The sequence below is a fragment of the Notechis scutatus genome, chromosome 2 (assembly GCF_049901735.1).
Source record: "Notechis scutatus isolate UNSWTSFEM ecotype Mainland chromosome 2, rNotScu1.2, whole genome shotgun sequence".
Taxonomy (NCBI): Eukaryota; Metazoa; Chordata; class Lepidosauria; order Squamata; family Elapidae; genus Notechis; species Notechis scutatus.
In genome coordinates this window covers 3,174,723-3,187,556 of record NC_142010.1, presented here as the reverse complement: position 1 = coordinate 3,187,556, position 12,834 = coordinate 3,174,723, and the positions used below count along the sequence as shown (strand labels likewise).

General features: G+C 40.6%; 1 protein-coding gene across 2 annotated transcripts in view; it reads right to left on the bottom strand.

The window, feature by feature from the left end:
- The window catches only part of APOM (apolipoprotein M), a 41,783-nt gene that overhangs the window by 18,651 nt on the left and 10,298 nt on the right, over positions 1-12,834 (bottom strand). For both annotated transcript variants that reach the window (XM_087954291.1, XM_026686894.2), the window contains exons 3-5: positions 5,912-5,985; positions 512-610; positions 212-310 (exon numbers count right to left, since the gene is read on the bottom strand). In XM_087954291.1, the coding sequence (XP_087810417.1) occupies positions 212-310; positions 512-610; positions 5,912-5,985 (272 nt within the window). The remainder of the gene's footprint in view (positions 1-211; positions 311-511; positions 611-5,911; positions 5,986-12,834) is intronic.

The following is a 12,834-nucleotide window of genomic DNA, read 5'->3' as shown; positions in this document are numbered from 1 at the left end:
ACATGTGGCTCCAGAGCCACGGAGTGCTGATCCCTGGTCTAGACCAAACTCACTCTCCTTAAGTTGAACTTTTATTTTCATTAAATTGATGCCAAGTCAGGGAACCTTCTGGGAGTCAAAGGAATTGTGTTACCGTGTTGCCGTCTGCCAGGATACAGTGCTAATGCTTGCAGTGGACAAGCTGCTAGTCCATAGAGAGGCTCTTATCTACCTTGAGCTCTGGGTATAAGGAGGAATTCGTTCATATCAAGGCAGGAAGCTTTGTTCCAGAAATCAGCGAGGCAGTGTTCTTCCGGATGGAGGATCCGGGCTGGAGAGAGAAGGAAAAAGCAATTCAAGATCAAGAAGGAATCTGGATTGGGAAATCTATTTTCTCAGCAAAAATGAGAATTGTGGTGAATATCTCTGGTTGGAAGTACATCACGAGGCTGGAGAGGGCTGCCCTGCCTTAATTCTTAAGAGAAAAAATATATACTGGATTTAGGGATCAGAGCAAAAGGATCTTACTTACAGTAGAAAAGGATCCTTTGATAATCTTGATCTGTCTCCTGGACAATGATGGTGTTGGGACACTTGGCGGAGAACAATTCTGTCCTCATGTGAGGCCGGCCTGTTGCAGGAAATCCAGAGGTTAAAAAAAGAGAAAGAGAAAGAAGGTGGTCATACATATTCAGGGAGAACAACACTGCACATCGAAGCACTTGACTTGTGTGCCTTCAGTAGATGAGTGAGGGAATCGCCCCTCTCAATGTTTTTTTCATATAAAAACACATCCCTGCAGGTAGAAAGCTAGTCTTATCAGGGGACTGGAGACTAAAACATATGAAGAATGGTCACAGGAACTGGGCCTGGCTAGTCTAGTAAAGAAACGGACCAGGGGAGACATGGTAGCAGTCTTCCAATATTTGAGGGGCTGCCACAGAGAGGAAGGGGTCAAGCTGTTTTCTAAAGCACCCGAAGGCCAGACAAGGAATAATGGATGGAAACTGAACAAGGAGAGATTCAACCTGGAAATAAGGAGAAACTTTCTGACAGGGAGACCAATCAACCAATGGAACAGCTTGCCCTAAGAAGTTGTGGGAGTGCCATCACTTGAGACCTTCAACAAGAGATTGGGCTCCCATCTGTCAGAAATGGTGTAGGATCTCCTGCTTGGGCCGGGGGTTGGACTAGATGACCTACAAGGTCCCTTCCAACTCTGATTATCTGAAAAAAGGGCATGCTCTTATGATCTATGGAATTCACATATAAACAGTATCAACTACCGAAGGAGAATCTATAAGGAAATGCAGAGATGAATTCAAGTATGCATTAATATCCAGAAGCTCAAATCCAGTTCGTTGTTTAACAAAGCTGATGGAGAAAACAGAAGAATACAGTTCAGGTCGTCCTCGACTTAACAACAGTTCATTTAGTGACTGACTGAAGTTACAACAGCACTGAAAAAAAGTGACTTATGACCGCAATTCACACTTACGACCGTTGCTGCATCCCCATGGTCACGTGATCAAAATTCATATGCTTGGCAAATGACTCGTATTTATGACGGTTGCAGTGTGCAGAGATTATGTGATCCTCTTTTGTGACCTTCTGGCAAGCAAAGTCAATGGCTTAACAACTGTGTCAAAGCTTAACAACTTAAGCTGTTACTAACTTAACATCTAGAGCGATTCATTTAACAACTGGGGCACGAAGGTCGTAAAATGCGTCAAAACTCACTGAACAATTGTCTCACTTAGCAGCAGTCATTTTTGGGGTCAATTGTGGTCGTAAGTCGAGGACTACCTTGTACATAAATCTGACGTGTGTAAAATGATTTATTTGGGAAAATGTTTGGATTAAAAAATTGCAATAGTGATAAAGTCAAAAAAGGGAATATTATTCATATTTTAATACAGAAAATTTTGAAAATGGAGAGAAGATGAAACGAGATTTTTTTTCCTTCTGGGTATAATGGAGAAAGACCTGGAGAAAAAAAATAGAAATTTGTTACTATATATGTTGACAGCAGCAAGACGCACAAAATGGAAGGACACTTTGATTCCTAACATGGACGAACGGTTGATGAAGTTGATGAAGTTGGCTAAAACGGCAAAATTGACTATTTTGATTAAAAAAAAGAATATAAGTACTTTTATTTCCACATGGAGTTTCTGGACTTTGTGCTTGAAGTGGGAAACTTTGATTTTGGCTTTTACTGATTAGATCGATAGATCTTTACAGAAATGGCTGGTTCATATTATTATGAAAAAGCAAAAAGTCGTGATTTGATATTAATGCCTTATTTTACTGCAACAGAGTCGGAAGTCAATATTTCTTTTTCTTTTTTTCTTATCTTCCCTCACTTCTCTTTCCCCCTCTTTCTCCCCAGTGCTTTCTTATTTACTTTCATATTTTGTATCTTATTTTATTTTATAATCCAATAAAAATGTTAAACTTTAAAAAAAAACTGCAACAGCTGTGAGCAAGTAGTATTATACCTTTTTACTCTTCCAGAATAATATCAATGAGGTAAAAATAAGTATGAATGACATTGCTTGGCCAATTAAATTGCTATCTTTTCATTCAAAATTTATTTAGGTTGATGCAGAAGTGATAGTTCAGCCATATATATTGGACTAACAGATGCAGTACCCCATTTTTATAACCTTGGTTGGTTTTCTGGCTTAAAGACATGCATCAAAATGAATCCATAGCTTTGTTATCTTTAAATTAGGCTCCTTTAACAACTATAACAACAGGTTTTCCCAGATGCTGGAAAAGATTCAGCCTAAGGCGAGGTTCTGTAAGTGCAACTCTGCAGAAATACAAATATTTTTTTTAAAAAAATTATATGGTTACCCACAGCTGTTAATACATAGGTGCAGAATAGCTTATAATGCAAACAGCCTGCAGACATTCTGCCTTCAAACACTTGTCAAATCCTTTACTGCTGCAACAGAGATTTTAAAATAAGGTAGGATGGAAAATGGACATTTTTTCACTGAGCAAATAAGGAAGTTATAAAAATGCAGGGAGCCCTCAACTTATAACCTGTTTCTTATCAATCGTTCAAAATTACGACGGACACCTCCCCAAAAGGTACTTATGACCCGAACTTGAAGTTCTGACAACCGGGCCTTCCACCCCAGCCCCGTGACTATATTTTTGGGGGCCTGACAAACAGCCTGTATTTTAAACGGCACCATCCACAGACTCAGGGCCACAATTTACAATATTTCTGCGCTTCAAACAATGCCCCACAGCAAACAATGGGTTTGTAAGATCCAAAATGTATTCAAATCATCAAAGTGCCAAAGAGAGACTTAAAAGCAGAGGTTTGGAAAAAGTTAACAGCTTTTATTTCGCAAAAGAACATATCTGGGTGGACAGTTCCACAGCATACAGGCAGCAACACATGCAAGGAACAGCCACACTTGGAAAGCGGATGGTGAATTCCTTATACATTCACATAGCCAATTAGAGCCAATTAGGGTGTCCTCAAAAATATTTCTCTGGTCTTTTAGAGTTGCCAGCAGAAAGGGAGTGGGGGAAGTAGTGCATTCCTTAAATGGTTCATAGATAATTTCTAGGCGACTGAAGCTTCTGGCATCCAAGATTATTTCTGGAGAGCATGATTGATGACTCTTGGCTATGGATGTGTCCCATTGGAGAATATACATCCGGGTGTGAGGGAAGACCAGGGTCAAGGGTGAAATGAATGATGTGTCTCAGAGTCGGCTACACCGATGTAGCACCGGCATGTTCACTCCTAATAAATCTTCTTTAAACTCTGAGAGATATGGCTCATGATTTAAATGGGGGTGGATGCTGGAGCCCTGATATAAGGTTTGGTACCCAATCCTGGCCCCCTGGCCCACGCCTTCCTTGTCCGTATTCTCCTCATTCACTCATCCCTGGGTAGCTCTTTGTTCTACCCTCCTTATCTGCTACTGGCCCCAGTGCAGCAAGGAAGAGAGGGGTTGGGTGCTTAGCAACAGAAGTCTAAGTGTAGTCAGAGCACCGCCATATTTGCCTGATGTCTGAATCCTGACAAGCAATGACCTACACAGCCTCTTGCTTGAGACATGCACCAGGCACTGGGTTGTACAGAAAAATAAGATAGCAGATTAATAGCAGAAGCATTTCTTACAAAAGCAAAATAGCAAAGGTTAAACTAATTCTTATTGCTGTGTCCCTTCAGGTTTACTTAATGACCATGACCTTTGCTTAACAATCACTGCACACACACACACACACAAACACACAAAACTGGTAAAAAAGGCACGGTGATGTTAGGAACTACTTAACAACTGTCATGCCTACTCAATTACCTTCATAAATCGAGGATTGCCCTGTACTAGATTAAATGAAATTGTAAGTGAGCCCTCCAATTCCCACAGATGCCAGTGGGAAATATTAGTGCAGATACACTTATCTGATCGATTTCAGTAAGAAATCAATTGATATCTTTGCCAAAGCCATGAATTCCTATTTACCTTGCCACGCAGTTATTCATGCATCTATGTTTCAGAATCTTAATCTGGCTACACCACATATATTGCTTTTCAGATTGGCTTTGAAGGTAACATTATCAGCAAAGCTGTCTCGCCTCACAATCAGAGGGCTGTGAGTTCGATCCTAGGTAGAGGCAGATATTTCTCTCTCTGGGCACAATGAGTAAATATCAGCTGTGAACTCTGCATTGGTGACAGGAAGGGCATCTGGCCAGCAAACACTCAGCTTCATTCAGTTGCCCCGACTCCACTCCGATCCAAGGGATTATCGGGTGTGCTTTTAAAGTTGTAGCAACGTTTCGGCAGAATCTCATCTGCCATCATCAGGCTTCTATATTGTGTTCGTCTGTGAGTGAGACTTTCACAGCTGTTTCAGTTTTAAATTTGGGGCTAGCCTACACTGTGCCAGAATGGTTTTTTCTTCATCCTGATTGGTTGGGAGTCTTGGTCTGTGTTTATTGGTCTTGGAGTTTGCTGTGTTCTGCTTGATTGGTGTTTTTCTAATATCTTCTGTTTTGTGGCTTTTTTTGTGTCTAGATTGGCTGGCAACATTGTGTTCCTGTATTGGAGGCTTTTAGTGCAGCTTGGCTCCGAGTAAATGGACGGCCATCATTTGTTAGGAAGCTAGGTTTCATCTGGGTGCCTGGTTGGGGTGTGTTTGAGCTGGAGGTATCAGGGGGGATCTGTTTGTGCCCAGGTGTTTGCCTGGCTAGTGGCGTGGAGATTTTTTTTGTTTGTGAGTGCAGGCTTCCAAATAATTGACAGTCTGGTGGAATCATCTCTTCTATTCATGCTTTCAGGTCTTTTTTCAATCTCTATGGCTTCTCTGATAATTCTGTGGCTGGGGTTTTCTATAGTGGCTAGGGTTTGGGTGCCATTGAAGTTGATGCTATGACCTGTGGCTTTCATGTGTTGGACTAGTGAGGAAGTGTGTTCCAGCTTTTTTACTGCATTTTTGTGTTCATCCAGGCGGGTACTAATTCTTCTATTGGTCTGACCGAGCCAGATCATGGCAGATGAGATTCTGCCGAAACGTTGCTACAACTTTAAAAGCACAACTATAATGACGTGGGAAAATACCCGAACAAAGCTGAATACCATACATGTAAGTACCTGCGAAAACTTAAGAAAACATATATATGTATATGTATATGTATATGTATATGTATATGTATATGTATATGTATATGTATATGTATGTGTGTGTGTGTGTGTGTGTGTGTTTTCATAGATTTTCACGGGTACAGGTATGTAGGTCTAGGTGTGTTTGGGTCTTTTCCCGTGTAAGATTAATCTTACACGGGAAAAGACCCGAACACACCTAGACCTACATATATATTTGGGGTTCCTTGCATATATATATGTATATATGTGTATGTATGTATATATGTATATATATAAACCTGGAGCCTTACCTTCGGTAGCCAGATCAGCACTTTTTTCTTCAAGCAAATAATTCCACGATTTGGGAACACATTGGCCTGTTTTCCTAGGAAGAACAGAGACAGGGGAAAAATACGGGTGAGTTATAAATGGTGGGAGGAGGACAGACAAGTTTCAAATGTGATTGAAAAAAATCACTGCGACTTGAGAAAGCTGGGGGAAGAAACTCACACATAAAATGCATTTCTTTTTCTTAAATGACTCCTGGATTTCTTTAAAAGTCAGTTGTTTAGTTTAGTTTACTTTACTTTATTGTCATTGCACCTCGTAAGACAAAATCAAACACCATCTTCAGTGCACAACATGACCATGAAAATAAACACAAACGCTCATCCTTCACATTCCACACATTGAACCAAAAACCCGCATCACCGCACCAACACTGCACTATACAGTAGAATTCAAAAGAGCTACCGCCCTGGGATTGTTGTAGGAGAGGGTGCATCTGAGGTTGTGGCAAAGCAAAATGTGTGTGATGGTGATAGGAAATGCAAGGTGAAATTCTAAACTTGACTTTTAAGAATGACAGGATGGAGATTTGGATATGCAGGTAGTCCTTGACTTACAACAGTTCGTTTAGTGACCGTTTGAAGTTACAACATCACTGAAAAAAAAGTGACCGACGACCATTTTTCACATTTGTGACCATTGCGGCATCCGCAGTGTCCCAGGTCCCCTTTTGCGACCTTCTGACAAGCAAAGTCAATGGGGGAAGCCAGATTTACTTAACGTCCGTACTACAGTAAAGTGACAGTAAACACAAATCCCCCAGCAACTAAGACTAACCTGAGCACAACCAAGCCCCCACCTGAACAGAACACACCTCCAGCCAATCAGAACACGGCCAACCCCCAACCAATCAGAACACAGCCAAACCCCAACCAATGAGAACACACCCCCACCCAATCAGAACACAGCCAAGCCCCACCCAATCAAGTCACACCCCACTAGCAGTTAAAAGGAAGAAGCAGCTGCAAGCTCACATCACTCTGAGAAACACAGAGCTGAAGACACAAGCCTGAAGATGATGAATGACACTTCATCGAAACGTTGCCATATATATTCTTAAGTTTTCGCGGGTACTTACATGTATGGCATTCGGCTTTGTTCGGGTATTTTCCCACGTCATTGTAGTTGTTCTTTTAAAGTTTATTTATTTATTTATTTATTTATTTGATTTGCCAATTGTTTACAAGATAATAAGTATAAGTGTATACATAGTTGTGAATACATGAAATGGGTACATATAAGAAAATAAAAGAAGAATAAGAGAAACAATAGGACAGGGACGGTAGGCACGTTGGTGCGCTTATGCACGCCCCTACAGACCTCTTAGGAAAGGGGTGAGGTCAATAGTAGACAGTCTAAGGTTAAAGTTTTTGGGGTTTGGGGAAGAAACTACAGAGTCGGGTAGAGTATTCCAGACATTGACCACTCTATTGCTGAAGTCGTATTTCCTGCAATCAAGTTTGGTGCGGTTAACTTTGAGTTTGTATCTATTGTGTGCTCTTGTGTTGTTATGGTTGAAGCTGAAGTATTCATTGACAGGTAGGACATTGCAATGTATGATTTTATATACCATGCTTAGATCAGACCAAAGGCGGCATAATTCAAGGTTTTCTAGGTCTAGAATTTCAAGTCTGGTGGCATAAGGTATTCTACAACGAGTAGAGGAGTGGAGAACTCTTCTTGTGAAATATTTCTGGACTTTCTCAATTGTGCTAATATCAGATACGTAATGTGGGTTCCAGACTGATGAACTGTATTCGAGTATTGGTCTAGCAAATGTTTTGTATGCTCTGGTTAGTAGTGTGATATTACCAGAGAAAAAGCTACGTAGGATTAGGTTAACAACTCTTAATGCCTTTTTGGCTATGTAGTTGCAGTGGGCTCTAGCACTTAGATCATTAGAGGTGAGTATTCCAAGGTCCTTTACAAAGCTTGGGTCATCAACAAGATCTTGACTATTCAGCTTGTATTTTATTTTCTGATTTTTTTTGCCAATATGTAAGACAGAGCATTTATTTGTTGAGATTTGAAGTTGCCATTTGTTTGACCATTCTGATACATAGTCAAGATCTTTTTGTAGGGTAGCAGTATTGTCTGTGGTATTGAACAGTTGTAGCAACGTTTCAGCAGAATCTCATCTGCCATCATCAGGCTTCTGTATTGTGTTCGTCTGTGAGTCAGACTTTCACAGCCGTTTCAATTTTAAATTTGGTGCTAGCCTACTGCTGTGCCAGAATGGTTTTTTCTTCATCCTGATTGGTTGGGAGTCTTGGTCTGTGTTTATTGGTCTTGGAGTTTGCTGTGTTCTGCTTGGTTGGTGTTTTTCTAATATCTTCTGTTTTGTGGCTTTTTTTGTCTTGATTGGCTGGCAACATTGTGTTCCTATATTGGAGGCTTTTAGTGCGGCTTGGCTCTGAGTAAATGGACGGCTATCATTTATTAGGAAGCTAGGTTTCATCTGGGTGCCTGGTTGGGGTGTGTTTGAGCTGGAGGTATCAGGGGGGATCTGTTTGTGCCCAGGTGTTTGCCTGGCTTGTTGTGTGGAGATTTTTTTGTTTGAGAGTGCAGGCTTCCAGATAATTGACAGTCTGGTGGAGTCATCTCTTCTATTCATGCTTTCAGGTCTTTTTTCAATCTCTATGGCTTCTCTGATAATTCTGTAGCTGGGGTTTTCTATAGTGGTTAGGGTTTTGGTGCCATTGAAGTTGATGCTATGACCTGTGGCTTTCATGTGTTGGACTAGTGAGGAAGTGTGTTCCAGCTTTTTTACTGCATTTTTGTGTTCATCCAGGCGGGTACTTATTCTTCTATTGGTCTGTCCAATGTATGTGGCAGGGCATGATGCACAGGGGACTTCATATATGTCTTGGTTTTCCAGGTCAATCTTATCTTTGGGGTTTCTTAGGATGGCTGCTATTTTTCTGTCTGTTTTGAAGGCAGTCTTGATGTGATGCCTGTGTAGTATCTTACTGATTTTGTCATGTAGGGCAGGACAACTGTTCCATAGGTCTGTTCATCTTCTAGGTCTCCATTATGTCTCAGTGTGTTTTTGTGGATCAAGCCGGTGATTTTGCTTTTGTGGAAGCCATTAGCTGTCAGTAGTCAGGGTGCATAGTTCAGTCTTTATGTGTGTCTTGTCTGCCAGGCGTTTGGTTCTGACGATTAGTGTTTTGGCCACAGAGTTTATCTGTGCTGGGTGGTTGTGGGATTGGGTGTTGAGGTAGCAGTTGGTGTGTGTTTTCTTCTGGTATATGGTGTGTCCTAGTGTGCCATCTGTTTTTTTGTAGATTAGTACATCTAGGAATGGTAGTTGTTTGTTTGTTTCCGTTTCCATGGTGAATTTGATTTTGGGGTGTGTGCTGTTTAGGTGTGCTAGGAAATTGTTTAGGTTTTCTTTTCCATGGGGCCAAATCACAAATGTGTCATCGATGTATCTTAACCATAGTTTGGGTTTGTGGGTGGCATTAGCTAGGGCTCTGGATTCAAATTCTTCCATGAACAGGTTTGCAATGACGGGTAACAGTGGTGATCCCATAGGGGCTCCTTCAATTTGCTTGTATCTTTGTCCTTTGTGTATGAAATATGTGTTGGTTAAGCAGTGTTCTGCTAGTTCCATGAGGTGTTTAGCTGGTTGGTATTTATTTTTGATGATTTCAAGAGTTTCTTTTATCGGGACTTGAGTGAATAGTGAAACCACATCGAAACTTACAAGCAGATCTTCTTGTTCCACGTGTAGATCGTTGATCATTTCCAAGAAGTGGTATGAGTTTGTACATGTGAAACTGCTGCTTCAGCGTGGGGCTGCAGCTGCTTTGCTAAGTGTTTAGCTAGGTTTTGTAGTGGTGCTCCTCTGGAGCTGACTATGGGTCTGAGAGGTATGCCTTCTTTGTGTATTTTTGGTCGTATAGTTTGGGGCATCTGGAAGATATGTATATGTATATGTATATGTATATGTATATGCATATGTATATATGTGTGTGTGTGTGTGTGTGTGTGTGTGTGTATATATATATATATATATATATATATATATATATATGTGTGTGTGTGTGTGTGTGTGTGTATTTGTTTTCTTAAGTTTTCGTGGTACTTACATGTATGGTATTCAGCTTTGTTGGTATTTTCCCACGTCATTGTAGTTGTGCTTTTAAAGTTGTAGCAACGTTTGGCAGAATCTCATCTGCCATCATCAGGCACAATACAATACAGAAGCCTGATGATGGCAGATGAGATTCTGCCGAAACGTTGCTACAACTTTAAAAGCACAACTACAATGATGTGGGAAAATACCCGAACAAAGCTGAATACCATATATATATACATATATACATACATACATACATACATACATACATACATACATATATATATATATATATATATATATATATATATATATATATATATATATACACACACACACACACACACACACACACACACACCCCGATATATATATCTTCTCACATCTTCTCTCTGTATTTGAAGAACCTGATGTGTCTTGGTGTTCTGTTGAAAGTGATTTGTGTGTGTGTGAGACTGTAATTATTTCCGGGCTGTGTATAACACACATAGTACACACACACTGTCATGCCCCAGTTGGAATCTGATTCCGAGGGAGAGGTGGAACAGCTGACAGGGAGTGGGAATGTGGCTCTGGTGGATGTGGAAGAAACTGGGAAAGGCCGGCTGGGCATTCAGAGGAAGAGCCCGGCCCACCAAAGAAAAAGCACATTTAATTATACATGTATTAACAGCAGCTAGAATTGTGTTTGCTCAAAATTAGAAAAGTGATAAGATATCAATAGAGGGAAAATAATTGAAAAAATATTTGAATGTGCAGAAATGAATAGATTAACATTAGAAATTAAAGAAAAAGAAGAATCTGAATATTACATGGTATGGGATTTGTTTTATAAATGGCTAGAAAATAAAATTAGTTAAAAGGGATTAGACGTAAGCAATAAGAGAAACTAGTGCAATAGATATACTGAATATTACTTATATATATATGGGAATGTGATTATTATTATATGGTTATATTGTTAAGAAGAATATTAGTAGTAATTGTTAAGCACATGCAATATGTACCCAATCGACACATGATTGAAATGGAATGGATTTATTGTATGTTAAAAATAAAAAAAATAATAATTAAAAAAGATGTAGCTGTGAGTTTGGCAAACTGTAATTTCCCAAAAGACCGAGGATAAAATAAGTCACAGAACGCCCGTTGTTTTGAGGAAAAGAGGAACAGCGTGAAAAATAGAACCCCCATTTATATGTCTTATCCATGAGGAAGTTATATTTCACAAATTCTTTTAAGCATTGTTCCAGGCACTCCCAGGTTATTTTATGGCCACCCACCCACTCACGCACTCCCTGTTGAGGCATGTCGATCATGTAAGCTTCCCTTGCTTCCTACCTCAGATAGGTGTGCCTGGAATAGACAAGACACACAGCTTCCGGACAACAGTGAGAAAATAATTGTGGTCTTTCTCACACACACAAATCACTTTCAACCAAACACAGAGACACATCGGGTTTTTAAAATACACGGAGAAGATGTGAACTGAAAGTAGCAGAAAAACTTTACTGGTTAGACAAGATATATTTGCTCTTTCTCACATGCACATACATACTTATGCACACTTGGGTCCTCCTCAACTAGGCTGCCAGGCACTAGCTAGATGGATGGAAGCTGCCAATTTTGGATACAGAATAACAGAGGTGGAAGGGACCTTGAAGATCACCGAGTCCAACCCCCCCACCCAAGCAGGAGACCCTACACCATTTCTGACAGATGGAAATCCAGCCTCTTCTTTGAAAGCTTCCAGGGATGAAGCTCCCACAACTTCTGAAAGCAAAGCTGTTCCATTGGTTGATTGTCCTCATTAGAAAATTTCTCTTTATATCCAAGTGGAATCTCTCCTTGTCCAGTTTCCATCCATTATTCCTTGTCTGTACTTCAGGACCCTGGAGTGGACTGGCTTCATCAGGACCTCTTATAACCCATTCACCCCAAGTCCTTGTGCCGATGGCATTTGAGTTTTTCCATGTACTCAAGACTCAGCTTCCTTGGTTTGGTTCAGGTGACATTTTTCTTTCTTTCTTTTCTTTAACAACTTGTTTCTTTTTTCTTTTTTAAATTACCTTCAATGATTTATATTTATGTCAGGACAAATGCCAACTGAATGCTAGGAAAACCATCCTAATGTAGGATCTCTTCAGAGGTGGTATTCAGCGGGTTCTGACCAGTTCTGGAGAACTGGTAGTGGAAATTTTGAGTAGTTTGGAATTCCACCTCTGACTGGCCCTGCCCCCATCTATTCTCTGCCTCCCAAGTCCTAGCTGGGTCAGGTGGGTCTCCTTTTGTTGCCCTGCACAGGAGAACAGAGCTGGAAAGCAGGTTAGTGGGGTGAGGAGGGAATGGAGATTTTACAGTATCCATCCCCTGCCATACCCACCAAGCCACGCCCACCATGCCAAGCCACGCCCACCAAGCCACACCTACAGAACTGGTAGTAAAATTTTTTGAATCCCACCACCTCTTCTACAGTGCAACTAATTACCAGGAGGAGTGAAGATCTCTCCCCTTTATTGGAGGTCTCACAGCAAACCAAGCCTAGCATTGATGATGTTACCTAGCTTGGTAGTGAAACGTCTGCCAGAAAACCACCGAGCACCAAGAACCCCACAGTTCAACCCTGAGCTACAAATAGTCTCTTCTGTTGGCAAAGACCAACATCCCTTTTTCAGAGCTGAAGAAGCTTTTTGGATGAGAAGCGAAACGTCTTCAAAAGAAAAAAAAAAACAAGAAAGGCCAATTGCCTTCCTGAAAAAGCACCTTTGGGACAACCACGATCTGGATGACTGATAATATATA